Raw genomic sequence first — 16,792 nt, forward strand, 5'->3', positions numbered from 1 at the left:
TAAGCATCCCATAATAATGTATGTAAATGTGTGTTAACACTCACCAGTTATGGTTTACATAACATCATTTTCTTCAATTTTTTTTTCTGTAGAAACATTTATTTCAAACAAGGGAACAAAATAGTACTGTAATCTCCACACTTCTACCTGGCTCTAATTCACACTTCTTCACAAACCCACTGACATGGTTATCCGTAAATAACTTCTTGATACATTTATTTTTGCTCTAAATATTAATGTCTGCTGGCACACTTTTGCCACTGCCAACAAAGCCTGGAGCACCCTTCTCAACCAATATCGCCAATAACTTGAATGCCTGAAACTACTGGGCCAAAGGCTCTGCTTCCCCTTTCAAATCTTCCCCAACCAATCCTCCTTTCCTTCTTGAAAGAGAAATGGGTAGTTCGGCAAGCTAAGACTTGTATCAGCAGTACTGGAAACAGTGCCTCCAGCATGTTTGCACTGCTCAGCCATTCTGTTCAAAATAATGTAGTGTGTCTCAAACCTTTTAATTCACACCGAAACTGGTGATGGAGGATCCCAAACAAGTATATTGAGATAGGCAATCAATGGTTGGAAATACATATTTATTTTGCTATGGACATACACAGCATATATCTACTACTCTCTGCAAACCACTGTGAGGTGCACGGCAGAGGGTACGTCGCAATGTACCAGTTATTAGGTTTTCTTTCCATTCCATTCATGTATGGAGTGCACGAAAAATGATTGTTCGAATGCCTCTGTGCATGCAGTACTTATTCCAATCTTATCCTCATGACCCCTACGCAAGTGATACACAGGGAGTTGTAGTATATTCCTTGAATAATCATTTAAGGCCTGTTATTGAAACTCTTAATAGACTTTTTCAGGACAGTTTACATCTATCTTAAAGAGTCTTCCAGCTCAGTCCCTATAGTATCCCTGTGACATTTGCCCACAGATTAAACAAACATGTGACTATTCGTGCTGCCCTTCTCTGTATATGTTCAATATGGTACGGGTCACACACACTTGAGCAAAATTCTAGACTCAGTCGCACGAGTGATTTGTAAGCAATTTCCTTTGTCGACTGATTGTACTTCCACAGTATTCTACCAATAAACTGAAGTCTACCACCTGCTTTGCCCGTGACTGAACTTATGTTATCATTCCATTTCATATCCCTACGAAGTGTTACACCAGGGTATTTGTATGAGTTGGCCAATAATAGCTGTGACTCATTATTTTTATAGTCACAGGATATTACATTTTTCCATTTTCTGAAGCAAAAAATTTTACACTTCTGATCATTTGGAGCAAGTTGCCAATCTCTGCACCACTTTGAAATCTTATCAAGATCTGACTGAATAGTTATGCAGCTTCTTTCAGATAGTACTTCATTATGGATAACTGCATCATCTGCAAAAAGCCTGATTTTATCATTAATATAGCCTTCAAGGTCATTGTATACCACATGAACAGCAAGGGTCCCAACACGTCCCTGGGGCACAGCCGAAGTTACTTCAACATCTGACAATGACTCTCCATCCAAGCTAACATGTTGTCCCCTCCCTACCTCCATCCAGTCACAAATTTCACTAGACACCCCTTATGATCATACTTTTGACAACAATTGTAGGTGTGGTACTGAGTCAAATGCTTTTTGGAAATCAAGAAATACTGCATCTACAGGATTGCCTTGATCCAAAGCTTTCAGTATGTCATGTGAGAAAAGTGCGAGTTGGGTTTAACATGATCAATGTTTTCGAAATCCATGCCGGTTGGTACTGAGGTAATTTTGTTCAAGGTACCTCATTATGTTTAAGCTCAAGAGTATGTTCCAAGACTCTACAACAAATCAATGTCAAGGATATTTGATGGTAGTTTTGTGGATCACTTCTACTACCCTTCTTGCCGAAAGATGTGACCTGTGTCTTTTGCCAAGAATTGGGCAAAGTTTTCTGTTCAAGGGATCTACTATAGATTATACTTAAGAAAGAGGGCCAAACTCAGCCGCAAATTTAGTACAGACTCCGACAGGGATTTTATCGGTCCCTGGAGTTTTGTTCAATTTTAACGATTTCAGCTGTTTCTCAACACTACTGAGAGTAATACTTATGCCATTCCTCTTTCCAGTGGTATGAGTATTTCAAGGATTAAATTGGGGTAATTCTCCTGTGCTTTCCTTTGAAAAGGAACACTTGAAAATGGAGTTGAACATTTCAGCTTTTGCTTTCCTACCCTCAACTTCAGTTCCTGCCTCATTCACTATTGAATACTAGCAGCATTTACCTACAACCAGAATTTCTTTGGGTTCTGCGAAAGGTAACTTGACAATATTCTGCTACGGTAGTCATTGAAGACATCATATATTGCTCTCTTGACACCAAATGCGTTCCATTTAGCATATCTTGATCTATAGGCTACGCTTTGTTTTTTTACACCTGTTATGCAGTAATCTCTCTTTCTTTAGAAGTTTCTTTACAGTGGCTATCTACCATGGAGGTTCTCTCCCATTATGAACTGTTCTGCTAGGCACATCTCTATGCTGTGCATGGTCAACTATCCCATTTAACTTGAGCCAGAATTCCACTACATGCTCCACCCTATGCTGAAAGTTCCTCAGTGATGTATGACACTACTGATTTTTTTTTATCTAGTTTGGTGAACATATATATCTTTCTGCTTGTTTTAGTTGTCCTTTGTACTTTGGTAATCACTGTTGCCACAACTGCATCATCGTAACTGATACCAGTTTCGATGTGGGCACCCTCAAAGATGTCTGGTCTATTTCTTGCCATTAGATCCAATCTACTTCCATCATGACTGGGGTTCCTAACTATCTGTTCTTGGCAGTTTTCAGAGAAGGCATTTAGTAAAGTTTCACAGGATGTCATCTCACACCCACCACTAACGAAATTGTATTTTTCCCCAATTAATTGTTGGACGATTTAAGTCTATGCCAGCATGAATAGGGAACTTACGTAGAGTGAACTCAGGCTTTCTCTAAAGTTTTCCTTTACATCACGAGATGAATCAGATGGGCAATAGAAAGAGCCAATCATCATCTCATGGTCATCGCCGATACAAAGTCTTGTCCAAATGATCTCTCGTGCAGCTTCAATTTCTATCTCGGTGGATTTGAGTTTCTTATTTACTGTGACAAATACACCCCCTACATTTACCGTTTGCCTATCCTTTCAATATACACTTAAATTTTCTCCAAAAATCTCACTGCAATCAATTTCAATTTCACTGCATAACAACAACTAGCTCATAGATTGTTCAAAGTGTGACCACAAGTCTCAATGCATGCACGGCAATGGCGCACGAAGTTCTGTCGCACTTTCATAAAGATGCCTGGCGTCTGTTGTACCAGGAGACAAGACCGCGTGGACCCTAGCAAGCTGGTCTTCATCCACTTCCATGGAGATTTCATACACTAATGTCTTGACGGAACGGCAGAGGAAATGTACAGAGGTGTGAGATCTTGCTATCACACAGGCCATGGGACAGAACCTCCCCTATGTGTTGTTCAGGTGCTTGCAGACATTAACATAGAAGTATGTTAGTGTGCCATACTGTTGGAACCATGTCCTTTCACAGGCAACAAGGGGTACAGTCTCCAAGACCTGTGATAACACATCTCGCAGGAACACCTATTAGGTGATCTTGGACGATGCCCGCCCATATGCTGACACAGAATCATTGCTGGTGGCCATTGCTGTGGGTGACATGGGGATTGTCCTCACTCCAGACATGGCTGTTGTAACTGTTGAAAACACCACTACAGGTGAATGAGTGCCCATCTGTGAACAATACAAACTGTAGGAAGTTCAGCACTACAGTACTGTGGTGGATAATGAATTGACAGAAATGAAGGCCGAGCTCAAAATCAGTTGGCGCCAGTGCTTGCACGTGTTCTTTATGATAGGGATGTAATTACTGTTCCACAAGTACTCTCCACAGTGTATTCTTCAAAGTGCATGTTTCACATTTGAGTTGAGGGGTGCTTATTGCTGTGTGGTTGACCACACAATCCAACACCATCTCCTCAAAGTCTGGAGCTCGGACAAGTCTCTGGCAGGAACTTGGCCAGCTCTCTTGGTGAGAATGACCTATCTCTTATAACTTCTCCAAATTACGACACCACCTGTTGGGAAAGTGTTCTCTGTACATTCGTGCTGCTTTATGGGCACTACATCCTGCCACACCACACATTAAATGCATGTTCGCCAACTCTCATGACGAGTAACGTTCCATCTTGGACTATGCATTGTGCACTGTACAGGACAACAACCCTCACTACAGAAATCACAAGCTACCTGATGCAATGGACAACTAAGCTGTCTGATGCAGTGGACAACTGACAACAGGGACCGTTGTGTGCATGCAGCACATATTAATGCGCTGATGAAATGCATCCAGTCATCACTGAAACGTGCTGTCAGCAAAGTTGTGCATAGTATGTGTGTCTGGTGGTTAGGTGTGTACACTGTTTATCAACCACTGCCTGTTTCGGTGTGCAAGAGACTCCCAGGGTATTGGCAAGAGTGTCGCAGAACTGTATACCCCATTGCAAAAACATGCACCGAGACTGGCAGTCCTTGCTTTGAGCAACTACTATGAGCTACACTGTTCTGCAATGTGCACTGTGTTATGCACATAACACAATAAATATGCATTTCCTAAAATGATTCCCTTTATCAATATAATTGGTTGTGGACATGATATCACAAGTTAGAATTTGACTCAAAAGGTCTGAGATAGCCTGGACATGAAATGTCAAGTAATGGAATAGTGATATGCATGTACACAGATAGCAGTAATATCGCATTCACAAGGTACAAAATGGCAGTGCATTGTAGGAGCATTTTACTCAAGTGGTTTATGTGAAAAGGTTCCCAATGTGATTATTGCCACATAATGGGAATTAACAGTGTTTGAATGCTGAATGGTAGTTGGAGCTAGACGCATGGGACATTCGGTTTCAGAAATCATTACAGAACTGAATATTCCAAGATCCACAGTGTCAAGAGTATGAAGGAAATACCAAATCTGCAGGATTACCTCTCACCACCGACAACACAGTGACCAACAGCCTTCACTTAAGGAGACGAAGAGCAGCGCTGTTTGCACAGAGTTGTCAGTGTTAACAATCAGCACTGTGGGAAATAGCCGCAAAAATCAATTTGGGACATACAGCGAACATATCCAATGGGTAGTGTGGCAAAATATGGCATTAATTGGCTATGGTATGAGATGATAGATGCAAGCGCCTTTGCTAATAACATGATGTTGGTTTGACCCTACGCGACTGGGAATCTGTGGCCTGGTCAGACGAGTTCTAATTTCAGTTGGTGACAGCTTATAATAGGATTTTAGTGTGGTGCAGACCGCAGAAAGTCATGAGCTTTCATTGTCGACAGGGCACTGTGCAAGCTGGTGATGGCTCCATAATGGTGTCTGCTATGTTTATGTGGAATGGACTGGGTCCTCTGGTTCAATTGTATCAATCATGGACTAAAAATGGTTATGTTCAGCTACTGTGAGACCATTTGTAGCCATTCATGGACTTCACGGACAATTTGACTAAAAGATTTGGCCACTCATTAAACATTTATGAGACACAACTGAAAGGTTAAGTTTGTGCACAAAATCCTGCACCAGCAACACATTTGCAGTTATGCATGGCTTTCAATGCAGCATGGCTCAATATTTCTTGTTGGGAATAATAAATACTTGTCAAGACCATGCCACATTGAGATGCTGCACAACAGTGGGCAAAAGGAGGTTCGACGAGATATTAGGAGGTAACATATGGACTTAATGTCAATGTCTATAATTTACTACATATTGAAGATTCCTTAAAATGTTTGTGCAAAAGAAGAGATGTAATTATATATTGTTACAATGGTACTATTAGCAACTGCATAATGTTTGCCAAAACATACCTGTATGTTCTTTAATCTGTGGATGGCATAGGAAACGAATTACTTTCAGTACACCCATTTGCCTCAATTTTTCTTAGTTTTACCATCAAGTCAACATGTGAAATATATGAGGAAGAAAATAGCTACTCTGCAGGGAAAAACTTTGGATGTTTTACCAATAGACCTCGTTTAACATTTCTGGAATGTTCCCTTGTTGACTAAATACTTCCATTAATTCACTCTATACCTCCCAAATTGCCAAACAGCATGAAGCATTGGTTATGCTGAGAGATTACAGGCATTTTGCACCACCATCTACACGCCTCCTTGCATTTCAGAACAATTTTATTATAATGAGAATTGCTTGTATCTAACCGTATTGGTGACTCACTTAAGTATGCTATGAATAGCGATGGGATAAACCTGGTGACGTACCTAATGTAGAACTCAAGCAAACCAACCCTGTTATCTGCAGTCTCCTCAGTCTCATGAAAAATGAGCACAATCGATTTCACTCAAGTACTGCTTGTGGAGTCAGGGTTGGTTCATATAGAAGTGTCACTTGGTTTGAAAAACCACCACTATCACATACAAGCACAACACACGATCCATACTTTTACACTGAACTATTCCCCTGGGATGCTCCATTGTTCCAGAGATCTGGGCAAAATGCTGCTACAACATGGGTTAGTACTGCCACATTATACATGGATGCCACTGCCATACCCTAAGTAACTGAATCTAAATAATGCTTCAGCTGCTGCAAATAGCCCTTTATACATGATGAAGCATACGTCCTGCACTTAAATTCAATTGTGTTTTGTAAATACCAATAGCATTTTTTCTTTAAATGCAGGTTACTCTTGTACGACAGTTTCAAATAATTGTTTTACTTAGTTTTTTTTTATTTTTTTAGTTTTATAATGCTTATCACTTTAAATCTCTCTGTTTTTAAAACCTTAGGTAATGAGCCACTAGATAAGTAGAGCTTGAAACTGCTAATGAGGTAAGGAATATTTACAGCAGTAGGGATGAAGGCAATCAAGTATGGTTTGGCTTTCTTCTATAAAGAATTTTATGCACACTGACAAAAAGAAAGTGTGATAGCTTGCCCTCCTTCAAGTGACAACATATATACCACACACAAAGATTGGAGTTTTCAGTACCTGAGTCACCCTAGTCAAAATAAGTTAAAAAGTCGTACAAAATGGCACACATTACTTATAAACTGATGAGCCAAAACATTATGACAGTTCCCCACCGCTAGACTGAATATCGCCCAGTGACATTAGGGGCATGTGACATGATAAGGAAAATGTACAAGGAGAGCAGAGATTACTGGGGAATCATTCTAGAGGCAATACAGACTACAAAGGGCAAAACCCAAATGCTAACTTAAATTTCATTTTCATTGGTCATAATGATCTCTTCCATTGCAGTTTGTTCCCAATTCAATTATTTGTTTTATTTATTTAGCTTTATTCATCCAAGAATCATCTGATCATGATGCACCATTTGTCAATGTATACAATTCAAATAGATATGTCAAACTATACTACCTTTGCACTAAGTACATAATATGCTTTATGAGAACCGGGATAGGTAGCCAAAAGTGGTCAGCCGTGCCTTGATTAAGGAACTACGCCAGCATTTGCCTTAGTCATATACAAAAACCAAACCAGGATGGCCAGATAGAGCAACTACATCCTTCAGTAAGTCCTTATTTGTTTGTTTCATTCTATCCTTAATCACCAACATGTAACTAGAACTCCATTGTTAATTTCTTCTAGTTCTTACCAAAATTTTGGTTATAAGTTATTTTAATTTTACTGTGGTTAATTTTCAGGCATATTCTAAAGCTTGCTATACTAAGTTCGCTTATTTTTGGTTTAAAGTTCTGTTTAAGAAACATTTTCCATTAGTATGTATTCCTTCTTATCCCGACTCCCCCCCCCTTTGAATCCCTACTTAACTGCTGACAATAGTTTCGGTTACATGGGTTCTCATTTTATTACTTTTGCCACTCAATTCTGGACTACTCATTATCCTGATGCAATATAATGAAAGTTCTGGAGCGAAATTCATATACTTTTACATGCACCAGAAGGGTATTATATTTGAAATGGAAATGATTAAATACATTCCATAAGGCTTCGTGAGCAGCCGGAAGATGTTAACATCTTGCCACGTTATTTCAACTGTCAATCAGCCAATAGCCGTCAGCTGGAATATCCTGGGAAGATGTCCAATGTTATCCGGCTGCAATCCTGGAAGCTCATGGAACATTCATTATGCCAAGAAAACTTCAATTATTACGTATATCGATTCAAAACACCTCACTGGAAAAAAACAAGCATTTATTTCAATCCTTAAATTACAGCTACATAAGGGTAATTCATCTTGAGCCGAAAGTTCATTTTTGTGTTCATGTCTGCTTCAAAAAATAAATATTGTTTGAAAGGATTCAGACATGAGCAAACAATTTTCTTTTTTCACCCATACACATTTCACTACTAGTTTCCTGATCATGGCAAAACATCACTAACTTGTAAAGGTGGAAAAAAAACCTATAATTGCTTAAGGTAGAATTCTTTCAAAACATATTATAAAGGAGTCATTTGAGGTGACTTGTGAAAATATGCAAAAAATTGTAGCATTTCTAAGAGTACATTCTACCAAATGGACATAGTTAAATTGAGTTAGTTTTGTGCTGAATGGTGGTATATACAAAGATGCTACCATACCCAATGTTATACACATGCTACTGGCAAGAACTGCAAGTTAACTTATAGAAATATATTTTTAAAAAAAATCATCAAAATGTACTACAAACTTTTCCAAAGCCAAGTTCATGTCAAACGTCCTCATCGTCCCAGTATCCACGTGGAATACGTACAACATTCTGCCCACTCGACTCGCTCCCGAAGGAGGAATCGCTAAGAGCTAGAATCTTGCTTATTGCACCTCATAGGGCATGCTTGGGGTGGTCTGCAGTATGGAAACTTGCAGCTGCAAAAGAAAAAAAAATTAAATACAATAACAACTTGATAAGATAAACACAAATTGATTAATATGAAATCTCGCTACAATGCAGGAAAGTAAGTTTTGAGATCTGCCAAAATTGCTTTACATATTTGGAGTTTCCAATCTACAGAGAACAGTTCATTTTCTGGCACTGGCATCTTAAAATAAACTGTACAGACTAATTTTCCCATATCTCTGATAGTATTCCACTTTTCCAGATTAAATCACTTAAACTGAGTCAGTAACAATATGCCATGCAGAATAATTTGTTATTGCTTTCCTACCTTGCTCACAAGGATCAAAAGTTAAGAGTCTTATTAGCAAGGTAGGCTATTACACATATGCTACAATAAAATTGGATTTTCTCACACAGTGAACACTAATTTACTCCAATCACTGTAAGTCTACAACTACAATGATTAAACGAAAAAATAATTAGAACCAAACAACTACACACTGTAACAATCCAAATGCTCACACAGTGGATGTTTCAAAAGAAAATCTATTATTACTTATTAAGGTGGCTGTTGCTGTCTAGAAAATAAAATTTGGCCAGAATACAAAAACTAATGTACTACCACCAGACTTGCTCATATATTTTTGAAAACGACCAACAAATAGAATGGAAATTAATGGGATATCAATTTTTACAACAAATAATACTGCACCCTAACAGGGAAGCACTGAACAATCAGACGCCCCATAGGGTTCTGCTACACACAGCACTGCTTACTTTGTGTTCTACAATGGAAACGGATACATTATTACCAATGAGAGTTGAAAAAGCGATTCGCATTACATAATATGGCACGTCCACGGAAGGAACAAAGGAAGGAAAATTTCATATATGTACAAACTGAACTACAACCCTATGAATCTGAAATACTTCGAGCACTATCGACAATCTGCGCATACCGTTTAACATTGCTCAGTTTGCAAAAATTCGGCTAATTTAAAAACAGGCGGATTTTCATTATCTGAAACATTGTTTTTTTTTTAATTTATTCTATGCACCGTAAACAATGCAACTGACAATTATCTGTAACGTAAGGCGAAATAGCGTGTTTCTGTAACTCATCACATCATTTGACAAGCAAGAGATGTCAAAGCACCGTAACTTGTTAAAACTCCAGCTTGTTTCCTAAAATCTGAAAACTACTTATTTTGTTACTATTCACAGACAACTGAGTCAACAGAGCCGGGCTACGTCTCCGTAACAAGAGCACGGATTTTCTTTTAATGTGTCAAAATCAATTAAAAGTCAGTTAACGTGTAAATACACGGCAAAATAATCTACATAGCTATTGAAACGTGGACTCGACAGTTCAACAACAAAATAATATATTACCGAAATTTAAGCGTTGCTACACAATAATGCTTCAATGTTTGTAAATTTTTACTCATGATAAATCGCCTATAATAGCACAACAAACGAAGAAACATTTTCACACGCCAGTTTAAATTGCAATAACACACATCACACGATAACTGTCATTGCGTGCTACGTCGGCAAGCAGATATTTGCAAACAACACTAGTTTCAAATCGGGCAAACAAAACAAATCCTACGAACAAAGGATCGCCGATGCTTCTGTCACTAGTGAATTCACTACATCACAAACAGCAAAGTCTTTGCGTAAACACGAAAACAAATCCAAAAACACTTCAAATAATACTTTCAACAACAAATACTTCTCAAACCTACCCTTTCCCAAACCCTTTCCCAGACAGCCTCCCATATTATGACCTGCCATTAGTGGCAGTTCCACAGCTGTTTACAGCTAGGTATCATGGGAATACGGCAGTTCACAAGAAAGATATGACACTCTCCCTCCTGTATCCCCACCCTCAGGCATTGGCGTCTGCTGTCACAACGGCATAACAATTCATGCTTACGCGGACTTTTTAATCACGTTTCTGTTTCTAAACGATAAAAATCTCTGGAAATTCAAATCCACTAAGTAAATTTTAACAGTAAATGTCGTTTAGTCGAATTCTCTTTGAATACGAGAGAGAGGAAACAACCGAAGGTCTCTTGTGCCGCGAATCTTGCGACCATGAGCCAAGTGCGTGAATACGAACAAGGTCACATTTTGGCACGTGTCAGAAAGAGACGTAGCGCTGCCGTACATTTTAGGAATTTCAATTTAAATATGATCGATAAAAAGATAAAAATGTGTAAGTTATGTTATCTTACTTTTCTAGTCTATCGGTGACTTAAGTTCTGCGTCAAATGTTTTTTTCCCTTACAGTGTCCAGAAACGAAATTCGAAATGACATTATGCTCATACAAGCCTCAACAATTTGCGATCACCTTACATCACTGCGTACATCTTAGTACATGACATGTGTGAATATTCTCAAGAAACTGCACGCAAAAAAAATATAGAGTCGTGAGTGGAGCTATTCATGACTATCTGAATCTTTACCTGCAACAGAAATTTTGTACATGATGAAGGGATACTTTCTGTCATGCCAAAACAGACGATGTCGTTCTTTCTACATCAGATACGCAGCGGTGTCGCTTCTCAGAAATACTGGGCACTACATAGAGCGTGCTTTAAACTGTAACTCACAAGAGCAACTGAAGTTACCATGATGCCCTGATTTCAGTTGTTTGTCTGTTTGGAACATGACATCTCTCTGTTCATTCTTCTTCATCAAATCCCTATAACGCATTCTTTTCAGGCTTATTGCGACTTTTATTTTATTTGTTCAGCAACTCTTGTTGAGTTTCTTCAGGTCTTGGATGAGAATGCGCCGATGAGTGCTTACAATAGCAGGACTTGCTGAAGTAGTTCGCTGTGTTCTCTTATGTTTACACTGTACAGCACAATGTACTGTTTCAAACACTTCTGTGTTATTTTGTTGCAGTTTCGTCCGTTTGAAACATTGTACATCTTGGTCGGCGTATCTGCTGGCAAAGGAAGCAAACGTTGCAATACGGCACGGATATACTTTTGTCCTTTCTCGTCTTCGGAATTCGTCGACAGCCAGGTAGTCTGAATCGAACACTAGCTTCGTTCTGGCGAAGATAAACGAAGCTATCACCCGCGACCTCGCTTAACATTGCACCGTTATACGCCTAGAATGTCGGGTGAAAACACGGAATCCCAATGTTAGAAAAGCCTGACGGTGAATCGTCAAATTATAGGCCTGCGGTATTTGCTGGTTACCCACTCCGTCTGCTATCGTTCTTCCGATTAAGGATGGAAACAGTCATACGCGACGCTACTTAACCCGGTGAAGAGTAACCACTATTTACCAACGTTACAGGAGTGGAAATTTCCCTGCGTCAATGCACTTTGTCAAAACCACTAATAATCAATTGGAAAGTCTCTAGACCGCTTGTCGATCCCTTGGCTTACACTCTTTTGTTTTACGTCTTCAAGAAATTACACTAGCCACAAACGCTCAGTTTTGTATTAACTCACCAACGTCGCTTACGTTTCCGTTGCACGGCTTATACGAAGCCACTTCGTGTATCTCTAATAAAGTTCGTCAACCGTACTTCCCAGCGCACTGAGCTCTCTCAGATGCTAGGTGTTAGCGCACCTGCATCTTGCAATTTGTAGTCTTAAGTCTCCGATTTTGTGCCCAAAATCGAGAAGGCATGCCAGCCATAGTAAACAATACATAATATCAGATGGCTGCAGAGCATAAACGTAATAGCAACAATTTTTTTTATGGAGGCCTAAAATTTCTGAGGGTGGATGTATTCCTAGGAGGGTGACATCATGTACAATGCCACTTTACGTCACACGATGCATTATATTGCAAGGCGTGAGTACTACTACTAACAAGCAAAACAGCGCGAATATTTCAAGATGTGTTGACTTAAATGTCTTTGAAGCTGCCAGCTAAGACGAAAAGCCAGTTCCCGTCTTTTACATCCCTTACTCTGCCCAGGACATGTTCGCCTTTTTGTGCTACGATAGAAGAATTTTTCATTCTTACATTATAAGATGAAGAAATTGTCACTAGTTTATAACACTTATAGAAGCGAATGTCGGACTAGGCATGAATACTCAATCTGATCCTATGCTGCGGTAGTTGTTCCAACGATGAAATCACTTTCATCAATTAGTAGTGCCTGATATGTATTTGTATATAAAATAAATATTATTATTAAGCGATCTGACATTTTCTTTCGCCTTGCTGAGGAGTTTAACTTCTGAATAGTCCCAAACATAATTTTTGATGACGAACTTTAAGGAAAACTTAGGTCTCAGCCGAACCACACTTAAAACTATAACGGCGATTTTTCTCCGATAACATTGTTTTTGCTTCCGTACACCTCGCAAAAAGGCCTAAGTTATATTGTGCGTGTAGCGCAGGGAAACAACTGTGTCAATATGGCGCACTTGCATCACGAGACAGAGACGTGCTTGTCCAATCAGAAAACTTCTGAACACACTAGTTGATTATCTGTGAGGTATGTGAGCCCTCAGAGGAGTGTGCTAACACGTGCGAAAAGGGCATCATTCACATATACTGGTTCAAATGAAGTGAATCTCGGAGGGTATGTGGAACTGAGTACTAAAAACAAGTGGCGTATTACAGAGAGACGGCGGTAACGGAGGCGTCCATTGCACTCCCTTGTTTGACTAGAAACGTCAATGTTGTCGCGCCAAGCTGTCGCTAAAGATGTGTGGATCAGTTTCAGAAACTTTCTGAGGTGCTTCCAGGCCATTGTTATTTCCACTTTACGTATTTCTGCCACAGGTTATGCCCACCAAACCTCATCTACTACAAGTTCCGGAAGACGCAAACAGTATTTCGGTGTTGTGTTTATGTTAACGTGCGTCCACAAGATGCTTTTTTTGTGTGTTCAGCTTTGCGTATGCGCATCAGATTTTGTGCCTACGTAATTTCTTGGAAATGAAGGCAGTGCGTAAAACGCCTGTCTACCCGTCTTCGTTGGGAATCTTTGTGCTTTTTAGAAGACGACAGGCAGCTGGGGCCCATGTGTGTGTAATGGGTAGTGTGTTGAGGTTGTGGCGTGAAGCTATTTATGTATAATGTCTATTGATTCCATAGGAAGCACGCTCAAGTTTATAGATGATTACAAATAAAGGAGAAAGTCGAATGCAATGCCGCTTTTGAAGATTATTTGAATAAAAATTTGAGATGTGTTGCCCTGAGCGTCAAGTATTAGACGAAAGGCTCCGATCATATTACTGTAAATAATAAGATACTGTAAGTTTCGAAGTAGGAATGCAGAGAAGAATAAACCAGAGTTTTATGAAAAGTGTGAATGAAAACCGTGCTGTGCTGAGCTGTGCTATGCTATAGCGACTTAAAAACACAGCAACCGAGGAACCTGACATCTTATTATACAGTGTGTACATGAAGTCCGCGGACACTTCCAGTTATTTAGTGCACAAGAACCAAACATTGTACATATATCATACATACGTCATTTTGAAGAGAAACTATGAAAGCTTTTTTTTTTCTTTTTTTTCATGTATACCGCCACTGCGTAGTTTGGTAATTTGCCGATAGTCAGCAAACATGGCGAGTTCAGGTGCTGAGTAAGCGATCTGTGTGTTGGAGTTCGACAAAAACAAGTGTGTCCTACAGCTGTTCAACGAATGTTTAGAACTAAGTACGGTAAGAAGGCACCAACAAGGAAGGCCATTTACCACTGGCACAACAAATTCGTTACGACAGGTTGCTTGTGCCCGGCAAAGAGAAGCGGATGTCCCAGTGTGAGTGAAGTGAATGTGGAGCGCGTACGAGAAACATTCATAAGGAGTCCAAAGAAATCGATGCGTCGTGCATCCCGTGAACTCGAAATGGCTCCAATGACAGTGTGGTAAGTCCTGCGACAGAAGCTGTCTATGAAACCATTCAAATTTCATCGTGAAGTTCGTGGGTACTTGGATACGGATCTGCCGCATAGACGGATCGGCCGTGCTACAGAAGGGGACAGCTGTTTCATGAAATGGCCTGCGCGATCAGCAGATCTTACTCCGTGTGACTTTTTTTGTGGGGACGCATTAAAGATCTGGCGTATGTACCGCCTCTACCACGTGATGTAGCAGAGCTCCGGGAGAGAATACGAGAAGCGCCTGCCACAGTCGACAATGCCATGCAGGGACGTATATGGCAAGAATTCGATTACTGTATTGACGTCTGCCGGGTCACTCGTGGTTTGTAGAAAAAACTTTCAGTTTTTCTCTTCAAAGGGCAGTGCGTATGACATCTGTACAATGTTTAATTCTTCTGCAGTAAATAATTGAAAGTGTTCCCGGACTTACTGTACACCCTGTATTACTGATATTTAAAAACCAAAGAAGTATTGTAACACTTATTAATCACTTCCGCCGGTGGCAAAGCTTCTGAAATGGCTAAATGGTGCATAGAATTTTTTTTAGTTTGTGATGAAATTGTATTTCGCCATCCAGCATCAGATTCCCATCAGAAAGACGAGAATGTTGACCGACAGCATTGTTTAGAGGCCAGTGACCGATCTTAAAATTACGCAGTTTGCGTAATTACCTTGCCCGGATTCTGATAGAAAATATCTGTGAGAGAGATCTCAGGGACGCTGAAATAAAAGTCTGATAAAGTAAATTACGATTGAACACTAGTAGCGTACGGCTGTGGCCACCAAACAATTCGTCTGCAACTCTCCTTCACTGCAGCCTGAAAAAGTTCTAAAATGCAACATAATAAATTAAGATGTGGCATTAATGGAAGAGGAAGTAGGTTCTTAATTCAAACACGGGTATTGTAATTAAATTAGCGTAATTATTTAACCAAAAATTACAGATACGAAAGCGACACTTACATTTTGTGAAACAGTCATCGAAAACAAACGAGAGAGAGAGAGAGAGAGAGAGAGAGAGAGAGAGAGAGAGAGAGAGAGAGAGAGAGAGAGCGCTCACAGCTTCTGCTTTTATGTAATCCAAAAACAAATTACGGCGACTGCCTTCAATTTGCTTTACAGAGCGCAAAGTTTCAATGTCTAAACATTTTTCTGGAACATTCTTTATCGGAACAGCAAAAATATACATTCCCTACGTTAAATCATGCCATTTTCTCCTTGCTTTACAGATTTAATTACACAAAGAAAATTTATTCTTAATGTATTTTCGCCTTAATTAAATGTTTCCGACATATTCTATTACTCAAAAAGTACCATTTCAATCTGAACAAAATAAGTTATGGAGTAAGTGTAGCTCCTCGACAAACTACTAGAAACAGAAATGTGGCACACCGATGATGCAAAAAAAAAAAAAATCAAGATTGAAATACACTATCTTCGTTCTAGTGGATTCTGGTGTTTATGACATTCCCAAAATTGTCGAGTCTGAGAATATTGGTTCAAATGGCTCTGAGCACTATGGGACTTAACTACTGAGGTTACCAGTCCCCTAGAACTTAGAACTACTTAAACCTAACTAACCTAAGGACACACATCCATGCCCGAGGCAGGATTGGAACCTGCGACCATAGCGGTCGCGCGGATCCAGACTGTAGCGCCTAGAACCTCTCGGCCACTCCGGCCGGCGCGAGAATATTAATCTACATACAGTATCATGATTAAAGATATGTAAACAAATAAAATACAAATGACGTATTGAAAGTTAATTAACCTTCACGACTACGAACCTCCCTTTAGTATATGTGAGTTTTCGAAGTAATCACTGAAATGCTTTGTTTTGAAAAAATTTTCTTGCTACTAGCAAATGAATTTTTATTATCAGCCTTATCGCTGCAGTTTCCCAAACAGAAAATGTAAACTCTCGCTGTGATCTTCTGAAAACGTTGTCATCATTTTGTATTTCTCATATCTCTATTGTTTAGATACTTCTTTATCTACAGCCGCTTTTGCGTTTTCTTTTT

The 16,792-nt window shown here is 39.5% G+C and overlaps 1 protein-coding gene across 4 annotated transcripts in view; it reads right to left on the bottom strand.

The window, feature by feature from the left end:
- LOC124616713 (RB1-inducible coiled-coil protein 1) overlaps positions 1 to 16,792 on the bottom strand; it is a 314,373-nt gene that overhangs the window by 129,705 nt on the left and 167,876 nt on the right. For 3 of the 4 annotated variants that reach the window (XM_047145070.1, XM_047145069.1, XM_047145067.1), the window contains exons 1-2: positions 10,644 to 10,759; positions 8,749 to 8,924 (exon numbers count right to left, since the gene is read on the bottom strand). In XM_047145070.1, coding sequence (XP_047001026.1) covers positions 8,749 to 8,816 — 68 coding nt within the window. In that variant the 5' untranslated portion in view covers positions 8,817 to 8,924; positions 10,644 to 10,759. Of the gene's footprint in view, positions 1 to 8,748; positions 8,925 to 10,643; positions 10,760 to 16,792 lie in introns of those variants that run through there. The other variant, XM_047145068.1, reaches the window with a different exon arrangement.

The sequence above is a fragment of the Schistocerca americana genome, chromosome 5 (genome assembly GCF_021461395.2).
Source record: "Schistocerca americana isolate TAMUIC-IGC-003095 chromosome 5, iqSchAmer2.1, whole genome shotgun sequence".
In the NCBI taxonomy this organism is placed as follows: Eukaryota; Metazoa; Arthropoda; class Insecta; order Orthoptera; family Acrididae; genus Schistocerca; species Schistocerca americana.